At 43.8% G+C, this 15,596-nt stretch overlaps 2 protein-coding genes across 4 annotated transcripts in view; one reads left to right on the top strand and one right to left on the bottom strand.

Annotated features, from left to right (window-relative positions):
- The window catches only part of atrx (ATRX chromatin remodeler), a 36,325-nt gene extending 31,862 nt beyond the window's left edge, over positions 1-4,463 (top strand). For all 3 annotated transcript variants that reach the window (XM_082554255.1, XM_082554256.1, XM_082554257.1), the window contains exons 32-34: positions 2,057-2,152; positions 2,226-2,354; positions 2,861-4,463. In XM_082554255.1, the coding sequence (XP_082410381.1) occupies positions 2,057-2,152; positions 2,226-2,354; positions 2,861-3,085 (450 nt within the window). In that variant the 3' untranslated portion in view covers positions 3,086-4,463. The remainder of the gene's footprint in view (positions 1-2,056; positions 2,153-2,225; positions 2,355-2,860) is intronic.
- A 2,034-nt stretch (positions 4,464-6,497) lies between these two features.
- fgf16 (fibroblast growth factor 16) lies at positions 6,498-12,203 on the bottom strand. Its single transcript, XM_082553688.1, has 3 exons — positions 11,224-12,203; positions 9,764-9,867; positions 6,498-7,933 (listed from the first exon to the last, which is right to left on the bottom strand). The coding sequence occupies exons 1-3, from the start codon at positions 11,495-11,497 to the stop codon at positions 7,688-7,690; spliced, it is 624 nt and encodes a 207-aa protein (XP_082409814.1). The 5' UTR covers positions 11,498-12,203; the 3' UTR covers positions 6,498-7,687.
- Positions 12,204-15,596: the final 3,393 nt, after the last annotated feature.

The raw sequence follows: 15,596 nt of genomic DNA, 5'->3' as shown, positions 1-15,596 counted from the left end.
AAACTACTATACGCTGTCTTTATAAATTAAATAATCACATATGAGACATTATGTAAGCGGAAAGCAGTAGACTCTGCAAAGCAGGTTTTGGAGGTCAAAAGTGATTTTGCTGACACATGCTTTCATGTGCATCAGGTCATCCGATTAATGAAAATCTAATATTTAGACTACTTTTGGTTTTCACTGTTGTATTAGACGGTCGCAAACTTTATCTGTCTGCTGTGCGGTGCTGGGCACAGCTAATCAGTTACAGGTTTTTTTCTTTTTTTTGTTGGTTGTTGCTGAAAGTGGTGAGACTCAACATTACAGTAAATGTGCGGGCTGTAAATACAAATAATAAGCTAGAAGGATTTCTGTGGAGCTGCACAGATGGAGATGATTCACCTTTTGACGTTACGCATTTTGAAGATTACCATACATAGGGTACAATATCTGGGATCTTTTAAATGTTTTGTTCACTTTGCCATCTGTTTGGGAGAGTAGGGCTGCTCAATTAATCGAATTTTAATCACGATTACGATCTGGGCTTTCAACGATCATTAAAAATGACTGCGCCAATTATTAGCCCCTCCCTCATTTATCCGCGACACCTTAAAGGCCGGTCCGTGAAAATATTGTCGGGCATAAACCGGTCCGTGGCGCAAAAAAGGTTGGAGACCGCTGATTAAGAGGACCCGAGGGAAGCTCGGAAAGCTAAGCAGAAGTTATTTGGAGAGTGACTGCCGCTGGTTGAAAAGAGAGTTTAAAAAAAAAAAAAACTTCAGTGGTGTTGCACACTATTTTATATTATTTTTTTAAAGTCATTGTTAACCCTTTAAAGCCGGTCAGAGCAGCATGCTCCGTTTTGCGTAACTATTTTTAAATCCCTGTAGAACCTGAACCGTGTAAGCTAGCACAATAATTTGTTTTGCATATGAAACCGGAGGAGTTGTACTTACATCTGATGCCATCAGCTTGTCCTCGGTCACGGTTTCGTTCCACATATAGCTTTGCAAAAACTGCATAAAAAGCACTTGCAGGAACAAAAACATAATATTCCAGAAACAGGCTTTGCCGTTCCTATCAGCTGTTGGTAACACTTCCCACAGTGAAATGATGCACATGCTGTTTTCTTTGCAAATTTGCATCATAGGATTGTTTTTTGTTTTTCCTGCAGTATATAAAAATTGCTGTATCTCCAAAATAAAACTATGAAGACACTCAAAATAAATTTCCTGTGGTGGGAAACTATTTTTTGCAACTTTATTGTATTTAAAGTTTTGAGGGATAAACCTCTTAAATTTCTCCAAGTAGAAATATATGTAAACAAAACAAAAGCGATTTTCAATTTTTTTTAGTTTATTGCACTTTTTTGCAATTTATGTAATTACTATGGACTTAATGCATACATATTATTAAAATATGGGCTATAACAGTTGTATTGATGTATAGCAACTTGAAATGCTCCCACAAATGGCACTACAGCATGTAAAAAAATAATATAAGCTCTGGTGGACTTGGTTCTATAGTAGGTCTTAAAGGGTTAAATAAATATCGTCAAATAATCGTGATCTCAATTTCAGTGAAAATAATCGTGATTATCATTTTTGCCATAATCGAGCAGCCCTATGGGAAAGTCCCTGCTTTTATTTTGAAGTTCTGCTGCTATTAGCCAACTAGCTCAGAGGTTTCCTGTCTTGTTTCCCCAAAGACAGGCTGATCAGTCATAGTGGTGATATTATTTTGTGTGAATGTGTGAATAGAGGCACCTCTAGTGAATGTAGAGCGGCCTCTACATTCACTCTGTTATCCTGAGGTTGAAGAGGATGTGTTGGTCTTTGCTGTGAGGTCTGCTCCTGAGCAGGTGGAGAACTGGTGCTATCATGGCTGAAAGGGAAGGACTAACACTAACTAACATTCTGGGGGAGTTGTGATGGATGAGAGAGGCTCACTGAAGAGGCAGCTGAATATATTGCTCTACTGTTGGTCACCAAGTACTCGACACAGTGAATACAAGCAAAGATCACCTGCCTTCGTCTCATGTGTATTCTCTCTGCCTTGTTTTGTTTTTGCTCAGGATCTCATAAACCAGGGCCGACAGAAAGTCATCGAGGCTACAAATGCTTTAAAGTCTTTATCACGGGAGTCGCTGGAAGATATAATCAGCAGAGTGGTGAGGTCTTTGAAATCACTTTCCATTTACAGGGATCACTGTATGTTTTAATGGCTGTTGCCTCTCACCACAGTGGAAAGAGAACCCAGCGCTTACGGAGAACCAGGTCCAGGCTGCCGCTCTGGGGCGACAGGCCACCGTGGAGCTAGAGCTTAAACGCAGGGAAGCGATCTACAGGGATGTCCTCAACAGGCAGCAGTCGGTAAGAGCCACTCTGTATACGAGACAGAACAGACAACTGAATGACGCCAACAAATCATCACAGTAGTTTAATTTCATTAGTTTATCTATGGTGGTTAAACAGGGTAATTTGTAAATTAATCCATTATGACCAAACAGTCAAAAGGCCAAAAACTGGCAATAATATCACTGTGCATCACAACATTTTGTGCTGAGAGGGCTATACTGGTTTACCTGCACCAGCCAAGAAAAAAGGTTAGCGTGGGAGTAGTATCTCTGTTTACTGTCTGTCTGTGAAAGCATGAGGCAGTTTGACCTCTTAAAAGCTCTGATTCAGCCTTGACTACAGCTCAGAGACACCACTATATGTGACCTCTGATGTCAGCTGTTGAGCTGGGTTTTAACGAGGACAAGGGACTGCCACCCTCACTACTTCCTATAATTGTTGTCATTGTGTTAAACCGTGACAGGGCAAAGTGTACTTTTTACCTTTGAATTGTGTTAATTTTCAATGTCTGTGTGTTTCAGTTGATGATGTACGTGCAGAAGCTGATTACCAACAGGAAGGTGCAGGAGCAGCAGCTGGCCATGGCCAATCAGGCCAGCTACCTAAACCAGCTGGCCCTGCAGAATGGCATGATGGGAGCCGGCGGGCTCAGTCAGATGGACCTGCTCACTCTCTACCAGCAGCTCCACGGCCTCGGCGGCCATCAGGGTATGGGCAAAAATCCTGGCCCCTCCAAGGGCCTGTAGGTCCTTCCCCCCCCCCCCCCCCCCCCCCAAAAAAAAAAAAAAAAAAGAAGCTCAAAACACACAGATGCAACGAGCCAGAGGGTCGGTGAGAGACTGAGACTGGACTGCTGTCCACTGGAGCCTCAAGTGAGAGAGACTCTCAGTGCTTTATTCTGTAACTCACTGAGAGGATGTAATGTATAAATGACTGTGTGAAATGTCTGTTAGGAGAGGGGGAAAAAAATGTATATACCGCCTTAATGTTATTCAAGTTCTATATCTTCATTTTTCATGTATTTAAAGTTTTACCCCCAATGCTTTAAGGCATTGTATTGATTTGCCCTTTTTAAAAAAAGGGTTTCCTTATTATTTCCAGCTCAGTTTTTTTATACGGTTTTAAATGCCTAACTATCTACACCTGAGTGGGACCAGTATTGTTGGTGACAGGACTCTGATGCAAAGTGCTACACGATGATGAACTCCAGTAGATTCCTCCACCTTTATCTAGCAAAGCAGACAGCTGTTGGTGCTGCAAGTCCTGCTTTTTATTTCTTTCTTTCTTTTTGGAAGATGGGAGAAACTGATAAAAGGGGGGAGGGGGGGGGGGGTACTGGGGGAAAAAAAATATGGCCTTATTGATTTGCTAAAAAAACAAAACAAAAAAAGCTCTGTAAAGATTTGAGGTTTGTTGAGAATCTTTTCTATTATGCTTTTAAGTGTTTACATTAGTTGTCGCTGAACATGGTAACGGAATGCTTGTGTTGTTCAGAAACTGCCTGCCAGTTCCTATGACCCTTTTGTAACGTCACCCTCATTGTCACGTGTCGTCTAGCATAGCACCGTGCGTCTCGTTCATTACGTTCCACTTGTGTTGATCCCCGAGCCTGGGTGAGAGGCCGGGTCTCGCAAAGCGGAGGCGGTTCAGCCAGGTGTCACAGAGGGCCCAGAACTTTTACCTTTCAGCATCTTTCAGCGTTTGAAATATGCGTTTCCAGATGGGATTGACAGAGTAAAGGCTGGAAATCTTATTATACCTGGCTGATTTGTGTCCTCTGCTTTGTGAGAAATGTTCTCCTGGACACTGTAGTCTCACCAGGCAGGCCCCCAGACTACTTGTATTCTACTTTGGCACATTCATGCTTCTAAATGCTTAAACTGGTGTAGCTGTTGAACATGAGGAATATGAACGTTTCTCACGGAGAGACGACTTGCCTTCTCCGATTGACTCCTGTGTTTGCACAAGGTGTATTTCATAAATGTAGAAAACGTTTTTTGCCCTTGTCTAAGAATGTTCTTACGTTAGCGAATACACCAACATGATTTGCCATGAATCTGATCTGCTATTATCTTGATAAGTATTTAATATAACATTTAATAAAGTGACCAAAAGTATAACCGGTGCATGTGTTGGAGTCTTTTTTTTATTTTTATTTTTTATTAAAGGGATTGAAGTACTTGCCACTGATTCACCTCGCTGAGTTTACAAAGAGGAATGCTGGTTGCACATTTGTTCTCTCTGATTAGCTCCACCTTGATGATCGTTGCATGTTATGCCTTATTAGACAGAGTTTGGGTGGAGACTGATGGGGAATAATACACAGGAAACAAATGCACAACTAATAGGCAGGAAATGGTTTTGATTGCATTTTTGTGAACCGTGCATATTTGCTTTCTTGCCAAGTGTTACAGAATTGTTACCACTTACATTTGTCTTTGTTGGAGTACTGTGCAAAAAGTCCCGAGCCACCTGCCATTTCTTTATATTTGGTTTGGAAATGGGTAAAAGAGATAAAGAAAAATGAGGCAAAGCAGTTTGTACAGTTCTAACAAGGTTTATTTAACAAGGTGTGTTTGTTATAAACACCTTTATTCATTAACACAGCCTGACCACTCTCAGGCAGTTTTCTTGTATATTCTTTAAGTCATTTTCAGGATTAGTTCTCCAGGCTGCTTGAAGGACATTCAAAGCTCCTCTTTTACTGCTGGCTGCCTTTTGTTCCCTTCTCTGCAAAGTGAGACCAAACTGCTTCAATAATGTTGAGGTCTGGGCTCTGGGGAGGCCAATCCATGACTGATAGTGTTTCACTGTTTTGTAATCCGGGTCTGCTTTTGCTGCATTGTCAAATGCAGCCCCAAACCATGACAAAGCCTCCACTGTGGAGACACTCGTGGTTGTTCTTTCATACATATTGACAACAATTTGAACTAACCATTTCAAATTTGAATTCATCTTTCCATAAAAATCAGCTGCCACTGGTTTTCAGTCAATCTTAAGAACGGCTTCAAATGGGGGAAAAAAAAAAAAAGCCAATAATACGCCAAAGAAGAACTTTAAAAGACCTTCAGAAAACCTGGAGAACTATTACTCAAGACCAGAGAAAAATACAAAGTGGTCTGGCTCCTTGAACTGAGGTGTGGCTCAAGACTTTTGCACAGTAGTGTAAATCTGAAGCTACAGTCAGCAGCTACTTACTTTAGGTTATCATAGCAAAAACACTATAAAGGTGATGGTGGGGCTATTGGGTTGAATATGGTGTATGATGTCAACTTACTACGAGGCAAACTTTGAGGCTTTATGCTAAACTAAATGAACTGCCTCCTGGCTTCAGCTTCCTATTTATGACAGATATGAGAGCGGTATTCGTTTTCTTAACTTATTCTTGGCAAGAGAGCAAATCATTTCCCAAAATTTACGGCTATTCCTTTAACAGCTGGGACGCTGATTCATCCTGATGCAGCGTCCCTGTATTTCACACCCACAGCAAAGTGCCTTTTGTCCCACTCTCTTCTCCCTTCAATCTTTCATCTATTTTTCCCCTCTGCTGGTATTGTTTTCATTTCTCAGCCTGCCAGGGTTTTCCCCCTGCATGTCTTTGACTTTTCCATTCCCTCCCCCCCAGGGGAGCTTGCTCTCCCAGCTTACAGATATCTGCCAGTGGAGAAACATTACAACTATTGCAGATGTTGAAATGTTGATCCCATCCTCACTTAACTTCAGAGCCACCACTCCAGGTCTGCAGCACATCCCTGCTGGTTCTCTGCGCACCGCATGCAGCTGTTTCTGTCTGTTGAAAAGACCCGCTGTAGGGCCAGACCGTGAGGCCCCTGCAGTGAACGACCAATCACTGCTCTTAATCCACGCTGATGTGTAAAGCCAATTAGGGATCCGGTTGCATAAGGAATCTGATTTTGTATGGTGGATGTAGGCTGGCTAAGACCTCATGGAGACAGAGCCTGTGCACATTACTTGATAATGTAACCCTTCACTTGGTAAGGGGTTTACGAGGGCAAATTGGTATGGGAAAGAATCTGACTTTTTTTTAATTTATTCTCTCTTGGCATTAATGTCAGTGAAAATGTTAAAGTGATAGAAGCATCTAAAAGTGAAATATTTTGCCACAATAGGCTGAAATAACAGGAAAGACATGCAGGATTCACATATCTGGTTTTAATTGGTACAGACTTTAATGCAAGCAAAAATGGTCTCTCACAATGACGTTGCGATAGCAGGACAATTTTATTGTCACGTTTCATTGCAGTTCTTCATTTTTTGTTTGCCTTTTTTGGTGTCAATTCAGTAGAATCTGCAGTCCAGATAACTTCAAGTTCATTACAAAATAAAGTCTTTGCAATAAATAAATATATAGATTTACATTTATACTTTATATGTAGAAAATAAATATATTGTACATCTCATAAATAGGAACACCCATATGTACACCTCAGCTGCTTGCATTTTTAATAATGTTCCCCGATGCTCTGAACATTACAAGTCATCATCCTTAAAAAGAACACCCATTTCTTTAGTCTTCACAACCCCAGTCGGATGAAGTGCTTTTAGCCCGAGCTTAACTGCTTTTGTTTTTTGCATATTAAATTCCCATAGCTTTTTTGTGTTTGTTTGAATTTAATCTGATGTTTAAACTCAGACCAACCGAGCGTGACGCTGAGACTTGGGATGTGCAGTAAGTGCAGTTCGATTGATCCCAGAGTCGGAGACATTATTCCCATCCTTTGTCTTTTATTTGAAACAAAACTTGCTCGTAGCTAACTCAAAGACAATCTCATCACATATCCCAAACTACCGCTTAACAAACATGTAGCACAAAGTTTGCACGTCTCTGCTGTATATGTGGAATGTGCTTTCCTTCCCTCTCCTTTACATTTAATGTTGCCATAACAGTGTGCACACTGTGACATCATGCAGGGATTTATGTCCTTAGCTCCTAAAAGTCACTTCTCATTGACTGTTCCTTGTCCCGGCCAAAACCATCAAGAGCGACCACTCCCATTTTGCCTCTTCGGTATCTACACATGAACCTCTGTTATGCATTTATAGAGAAAACATGGCACCTGATTTGATTTTCCTGATTCAGCCACAGCTGGGCAGTCATGAGGGCCTCCTTTGTCCATGATAACAGGGGTTTTATAAGAGAGTTTTATCTCCTCTCTGAAGTCCGCTGCAGATGATGCAAACATGGTAACCTCAGGTGGGGGGTGAGGGTAAACAGTTCTGTACCAGGTCCAAAATATCCGCAATATCCCTCCCCCGCCCCCTCATTTGTCTTTTTCTTTTATCTCTGTTCCTTCAGAAATAACCAGCTCTCCCAGTGTAAGCACTGGTCACCTGTACTGGAATAAATCCCTGAATTCCTGAGGGATCTTTTCAATCTCCACCGGTCTGGGTAAGAAGTGGGTGAGCTTCTGGTGTTTTTTAGTCCTGCCGCCCTCCCTGGGCGAACCATCTTTGTTTAAAGCCACATAGTAGAAGCGCCCCGTGTCCGTATGCCTGTACCGAGTTGAAGCATAGGTGTTGTACCAGTTCTCCTCAAACTGCTCCCTGAACACACATTCTTTTGTCAGCTTCTTCTGCAGGAGAGGAAACAACAGGTTTGAAAATGCAGAAAACATTTGCAAAAAACGCAGTCAAGACTGAGCTTCGCATGCAGATTCCTCTCCTCTTGATGCACCAGCTTATGTCTGTCATTAACTATTGTACACTGTGCACTTAGAAGTGGAAATGAACCAGTGGAAACTCATTTAGGCAGGTGCTCATTATGACAAAAGGAGCGAAGTCATTACGAGCGGATTTTCACTTTATGCTCCGCAGACCTGTTAACCTCTCGTTGTGCATGGAGAACTATTCCCCTCCCTGTGATGCAATGACAACGCCAAGTGGACGTCTTCCACCCCCACCTCTGAACCAAACATGCACACACACATATATACAGAGCAGCTTTCAAAGCCTCAGCCTTCACTGACAGAACAGCATGAGCGATGGCTGTGGGTTCAGCAGGTGAGAGCATGCTGGCTGGGTGATGGGTGGGAACAATAAGAGACATCAGTGTTTGAGCTGCTTTCCTGCCAAGACCAGTCAGCCTCTGCTGGTCTGTAAAGAGGGTCGAACCCTGTCAAGTAAAAGGTTTTCAGCGGAGGACCACTTCTGAATGTTTGCTTGCTCTTTTTCCTTTTTTGTGTTTTTTGGTAGAAAATACATCTACAGAACATGAAATATTTCTCATTCTCTGCCTTTAACACACTCAGAAGCATCTGTGCGAGACTGCCGTGTTTTATTCCAGAAGCAATTTTGTTGATTGGCTGTCAGGCTCTGCTTGGCTGCGGCTGTGTAGCGAAGCTGTTGTCTGTAAACACAGCCCAGAGGGCACATGACTGGGCCAGCTCCATCCTAATACACACACACACACACACACACACACACACACACACACACACACACACACACACGCGCGCGCGCGCGCGCGCAAACCTCATTGGATCAAACGCTTGTCATGGTCTGGTGGTTGTTGGACGGAAGCACCCTTTTACCCGCTATCCTCCCCTTCCTGGCCCCTCAGACTCATACATGTCTACATGGCTCCCTCTGTCAGTCAGATGACTCAGTCAGGTGTGCAATTACCCCCAAATCACCGCCTCCCACCACCACCCCGGGTCAAAGCTCCAGGATGGGAGCCAGACTCTGATAGTATGCAGTAACAATATCTGCACTTTCCACATAATGGCCGTGCTTAAAAGTAGCCTCTGTTCGAAATGCTCGGGGGAGGTGCGGGGTAGTCTGAGCCCTGAGAGGCCCCCTCAGGTAATGCCCTGGGACACCTGATACAGGTAAAGCCTCACATACTTCCCCTTCATTGTCTTCATCTCTTCCCTTTCCTCTCCCTGTGACTGCAGGTATGCACCATGTGTCGGTCGGAAAGAGAGGCTGTTGGAAAAACTACCAGATCTCTCTTCTATGTTTTTTACAGCACTGCAGGTCAAACTGAAGAGCAGGGAGGTGCAATCTCCACCAAATTCACACACAGCTCACATCCAGAGTAACGTCAGCCCTTCCCGTCTCCACTTTGGGAAAATATGTAAATATTTCCGCATATCTCAAAACTAAATGAAGTGGTTGGTTTTCACTCTAAAAGCTGATTATCCTCGACTCCCCTCACACAGAAAACAAGTGTAAGTAATAGGAAACATACTTGTTTTGTCTGACTGTGCTTTTGCCCATCTGCTGCATATGGGAACCTTGTTAAACGTTTTGATAGCTCTGTACTGACATGTGTTGTAGAAAAAAAGAAAGACACATGAATGAAGGAAAGTTTAATTCCTTGGGAATGACTAGGCGATAGTATATTCTTTAAGAGAGGTTGTCGGTGAGGGGTGGTGAAGTGAAAGGAGGGGTTTTTGACTCACCGACCCATAGAGCTCTCCTTTCTCATTCATGCCGAGGTAGAGTCCAGCGTCCACCCCTCTGATGCTCACCAGACCTACTGCTATACTTATGAACTCCAGGATACCTGAGGTCAAACACATAACATGGAAACACTGGTGAGACAAGCCCACAAACTCAGTGTGATCAACCCTAAAGAACGCAAGCAGGTGGCCTCTTTTAATCTGACTGCAGACCAGTCCTTACTGTCATTTTATGCAAAATCCTGCAGCTATTCCAGACTTCATTTGAAAATTTGCCGTTTTAAGACCATTAAGCAATCGAAGGGCTGCCTCTCCTACCTATGAGATTTTTAATAGCTTATAAATGCGCTCATCCTGTCTTTGGGACTTCCCCCGCAGGCTGTGAAGTCGCTTTTATGAAGCTGAGACGTGGGTTACTTGTTTAGTGAACCGCTGACTCGGAGGAAGTTACAATAAAGCGAACATCTACATCAAAGGCTGGGAAACAACTGGTAAAATTAAAAGCCACTGTTGATGCGGAGGTTAGTCAGAGAGGATCCAGCTGCCTGTGCTGACTGGCAGAGAGGCCAGCCTACAGCCACCTGGTCCCCATCTCCGCGACTTCATCCCATGTCAGAGGATGACATAGAAGATCCTTCTCATTTATTTATTTATTTATTTGAAGAGGGGTGTGTCCCATACCCCTCTAATCAAAACCACGCAGGTCTCACAAAGATCTTTGCACTTTAAATCTAAGCGAAGCCAGAAACAAACACGCGGACCACCCATGTCTCTAAAACCGGCTCGTTTTGGCTCAAGTTTGAACATTAAACCTTCTCTGAATTCCGCAGTGGTCACGCTTTAATTTAGAGATATTCCGCCTTTCCCCCCCTTACCCGTTTTCGCCCGGCCTGCACCTGTGACGAGTCTGCGCGAGACATGTGCGAGTCTGCCCTCTGACCTCGTTTGATTCGCGTGTCGCGCGAGCCGCACACAGTTTTTCAACCTTCTATTTGTAAAGTTAATACAAACATAATAAAAACAGGCCACGAGACTAGAATTAAATCAAGTACTGCTGCTGCTGTGAAATAACGTCTGTTAATTAACGAGAGAAAACCCTCTGACCTGCGCGCGCGAGAGCCTGCGAGCCTGTTGTTGCTGTCGCTGCAGGACGCGCGCGCTCGCTGCTTGTTTGCGCCTGATTAGAGACACCTGTGGCCCACGCGCAGCGGGGATTGCCAGAAAAAGGTGTGTGCCCTCGCGCCAGGTGACAGTGACGCACGAACGAGTATTCACCGGGGACGCTCAGAAGAAACTTCTTGATAAAACCCCTTCTTAACCGGGTATATATGTATGGGGGAAAGTTGACCCCTTTCTCATTTACCGTTTTGGAGATAAATGGGGTATTAAAAATAGTTCGGTAAAGATTAAAATGAAATTCTGTCTCCAAATAATAGATCAAAGAATAAAGAAATACTGACCAAACCTGCTGTGGTCCTGTCTTGTCCCGTGCACTGTGCCATTGGGGAATATCTCTAGCTGGAAGCCGGTCCTGCAGTAGAGCTGCCGCCGCCTCAAGATCCCTTTGAGGTGGCCGAAATCTGTGGGCGACCCGCGCTGCACTCTGCCTTCAATCTGCCCCAGTCGCTCATTCAGCCCTATGGGGGACTCTGTTACGGGCATAGTCCCCACCGAAGAGAGAGTGCTTTGTAAATCCAAGCCGAGCGTCCCCAGAACACTCACGACCTCTGCCATTGTGTGCACAGCTGTCAAATTAAACGACGGTATTTTGGGATGTAATCGGTAAATTCAGGAAGGAGAGAAAAGTTCACAGAAGTCCGGTCCATGCACGCCAAAAAGCGTACCACGCAGCGCGCCGTTGCTCCTCCAAATCAGCGCAGTCCTCTCAGTTTATTGATGGTGCTTTGCTGCAATCATGAGTTTGATATCTGTGTTTATCAAATAGAAAGACTCTATTATATACATGCTCCCCACGCATTCTCACATTGGATATTCAGACACAAGCCACGCCTGGCTGGCATCCCTTCTTACGCGCATCAGTTTGCTTTACTTAATGTGCACTTTCAGTCCAACTTTTTTTTCTTCTTTCTCTCTACTTGTGATGGTGCCGCTGTCCGTGCGTGCGTGTCTCTGCCCTCTCAGAGAGCCGTATCTGATCCTCCGATCAAATAAATCCTGGTCAAGAAGTATCTTCTTCGCGTAGTTCCCCCGTTTTGCGCTCCGTGGCTTTCGGATAAAACCGCACCGCTTGTTTCAGGGCAGCAAAGTCTGGTAAAAGTTTGTGGAGCGGAATCAAAGATCACCATGGCCAAAAGACAAATGACAGCTGGCGTAAAGCCGAAAATGCACCATAAGTTGTGAGAACTTCTTCACCACAAAGCCAATCCATAATGTATACTGACTGGGTTTTGAGTCACACCACAGACTCCTGGAAGCCACAAAGGAAAACCGCAAAGAAACATTCACCCCCCCCCCCCCCTCCCATCCCACCCTACACCACACACACACACACACACACACACACACACACACACACACACACACACACAAGATTATCAAAATAACCTGTGCATACTTTCGGAGTAATCCAACCTCCCGCACAAGTTTCAGTGCCAACCACTGCAGTTGGAGCTTTTCACGAGAGCATTTTCTCCACCTCCTCTTGGAAGCAGGTGCTTCCTTGCCCCTCTGCACAACGTTTGCAGCGTGCTTCAGCGAAACCAGGAGCTTAACCACTTCTACTACTGGCAAGGAAGGGGTGGGGGTGGAGGGGGGGGTGTAAAAAAAAGAAGAAGAAGGAAAATCCAAATGCTGATGACATGTAGCATTAAATGTGACTGGTGCAGAGTCTTAAACAGTCACTTTAGCAGCACAGAAAACTTCTAAATACATCAAGAGAGTAAGCACCAAACACCACAGATAGCCATTCTCGGGGAGGAAATATTTCTGCTTCTTACTTAATTAACTAAAAGTAGCAATAGTCAGAAGCTGTTAGATGTCAGAGTAGTAGAAGTAGTAGAAAATGTATTAAATTATTGTTCCAAGTTCCTCTAGGCTGTGCCTGGCCAAGACTGTGCATTCTTCATCTTCAGTTAAATTAATCTTAAAGACAGTCGCATGTTTTAGATGTAAAATAACAATCTGAAAAGCAACTAATAACTACAGCTGTCAAATAAATCAAGAGGAGCACAATATTTGATGTTTGCCATCGTGCCCGTGAAAAAGAACACAGAGAAAGTTACAGCAGGACTAATGAATAATAGGTGTAATTTATGGCTCTGAATGGGGATTTTTGCATCTCTCCTGGGCACAATGGCACTACAGGTCCTAACGTGTAGCTGTGCAGGGGGGGGGGAGAGAGAGAGAGAAAAACAAAGCTGTTTGGTGAAGACTGTATTCCTGTTCGAAGATCAAAACTAAACTCCGGGAGCGTTTTAATTAGTTCACTGTTCTTGAGATATCAGTGACAGCAGGATGGGTTTAGAAGGAAGGAGAGGGGAGTGATTACATGAATAACATCACTTAACTATTAAGGTGTGTTGTTTTAGACCTCCCTCAAGCTGCTTTCAGAAACCCCCGTCCTGAGGGGGAGTTCTCACCTCAGAGCTGCTCATCACAGGCAGCAGCAGCAGCTTCCCTGTAGAGAAAGGGGATTTATGACAGTGTCTCACTTCCAATGAACAGTGACGAACAGCGTGTTAAAATCACCCAAAGTGTGTATGATTGTTTTGATGTCACTGTCAGGCTTTAGATGGATCTCTTGGCTTCTTGTTTTTTGGGGCTAATTTATCAGCTTTTGTGGCACTGGCGCAATCTATTTTGAAGCAGATGTTAGCGGCTTTCAGAGTTTCTCGGAGTGGGATACAGTATGATTGACCTTCCAAAGCATGCAAGCCTTTTTCACTGCTACTAATTATGCCTCCATAAATCTTAGGGGTGTGTCATGGCTGCATTGAAGTCAGAGGAGGGACAGTGGCTTTCAGCTGGTGCAGGATATGAAAGGTGGTAGGGGTGATAAATGCCCATGGGCCTCTGCTTGATGAATTGGGCAAAAAGGGGTTGATGAGGAGTCACTGATGGGCAGGCTTTGTGTGAACAGACACCAGGGCCCTCGCTGCCGAGGAGGATGAAAGGAGAATTGGTCTCAGCTAAAAGGGTGGAAGGAGAAGGATTAAAGAAAAGGGGGAAGAGGAGAAAGAAAGTGACTGAGCAAGAATAACAGAACATTAAAAGGAAACACACTTTTCCTCCCTCCCCACGGGCCTCCTCTGATTTTCGCTTGGTGTCCATCACCTCTGTACAAAACTGAAATCAATCTATGTTAGAATAAAAATGTAGTGGTGGTGAATTTTGATTTCTTCTACTTTTTTTTTTTCTTTTTTGGTAGCTATTAGAGCTACATCTGTTGCTGGTCTGCCATATTTTATAGTTGACATGGCAGATTTATGGCTGCAGATGAAAAAAAAATCCAGAGTCAAAATGTTCCCATATGCTGAGAACCTGCAGAGGATATAGAAATGAAGATAATGACCTCAAGTGCATTAAGCTACAGCTTTGAAGTTGCTCTCCCGTGAGTCACAGCGAGAGAGAGAGAGTCAGAATTGAAAATGAAGTTACACTTGCACTGGGAACAGGGGGGCTAATAAGCACCTCACCTGTTTATTTGGATTAGAGCAACTTCTTATGTGTCCTCCTCCAAGAGGTGAACAAAGGCCTGCAAGGAAAAGAAATGCACAGACTGAGGTGTGCTTAATTTGATTATGAATCTCTCCGGAGATGCTTGTCAGAGTCATTATTGAAGTTTAAAGTTTTTCTTATGATACACAAGATACATTTTCATGCCCAGATTTAGGTGGGAAGACTAAAGCAGGTCTCACAGTAAACAGAATCAAGCAGCTGGTTAGCTTAGCACAGAGCCGGTCTGGTTGCCTAGGATCTGAAAGGCCAAGAGATCAGTAACAACATCATCAACAAAAGTAGATTTTTATTTACAATAATAAATCTAGTGCGCTTTTTGAACCGTCAGTCTCATGTGCACAACATGAGTAAACACTGCCTGCTATCGTGATGTGATACGCGAAACCAGTTCCTGATAGCATGTGCGCTATCCTCCATGTCTGCGTCTAATCCCGCCTTCGAATCACATCTGCGAAATGACTCATGAAAGGTTTTAAAATGATCAGAAACACAAGGCGCTGAAAGTGGCGCAAAAAAAAGAGAGAGGAAGGGGAGGAAGACAGAAGAATATGGAGGTAAGAATCACTAGATTGTAAATATAAAATTAAACGCGACAGTAGCGCTTGTTGCTTTCTGCTGTTTGTAGGAGTCTTTCTTCTGAGCTTATTGTCGAATTTCCCAGAGGAACCCACCCGAGGGATTAATAAAGTTCTATCTTATCTTATCTTATCTTATTAAATACCTGCAGCTTCTTTGGGGTTACCTGCAGCTGTAAGATCCACACACAGAATGCCAATCTTACAGTCCGATCGTTTGTTACGCAGCGGACATCTTCAGGTTCTGATATGAGCTCATTACAGCTGTTGGAGGCCACTGCTTTCTGATCTTGCCTAGGGCATCAAAACAGCTAGAGTCAGCCCTGGCTTAACATGAAGACTGGAAACAAGAAGAAACAGATCTGCTGGCTCCATTTCCCCCACCATCGCCTCAGTTCCTACCATGTTATGTCTTGTTTGCTTGATCGCTACAAAAACCCGAGTTTCAAAATAACACAGGGTTCACGGGAGGTTACGTGCTGGACTACGTCTTGGCCAGAGTCACAGTGGAGCCTCTTCACTCTGACGGATGCTCAGTTTAGAAGAAGACCTCCAGCTTC

The sequence above is a fragment of the Aulonocara stuartgranti genome (genome assembly GCF_965226115.1).
Source record: "Aulonocara stuartgranti genome assembly, chromosome: 2".
Taxonomy (NCBI): Eukaryota; Metazoa; Chordata; class Actinopteri; order Cichliformes; family Cichlidae; genus Aulonocara; species Aulonocara stuartgranti.
This window is presented reverse-complemented; position numbering and strand designations above follow the sequence as displayed.

What these genes read in the sequence shown, in the direction of transcription:
- fgf16 (XM_082553688.1), bottom strand. Translation starts at nt 11,497, where the DNA reads ATGGCAGAGGTCGTGAGTGTTCTGGGGACGCTCGGCTTGGATTTACAA. An exon ending in ACAGGACCACAGCAGGTTTG is followed by an intron (nt 9,868 to 11,223) that starts GTCAGTATTTCT and finishes GTTTGACCTCAG; the next exon opens with GTATCCTGGAGTTCATAAGT. An exon ending in AAGGAGAGCTCTATGGGTCG is followed by an intron (nt 7,934 to 9,763) that starts GTGAGTCAAAAA and finishes CCTCTCCTGCAG; the next exon opens with AAGAAGCTGACAAAAGAATG.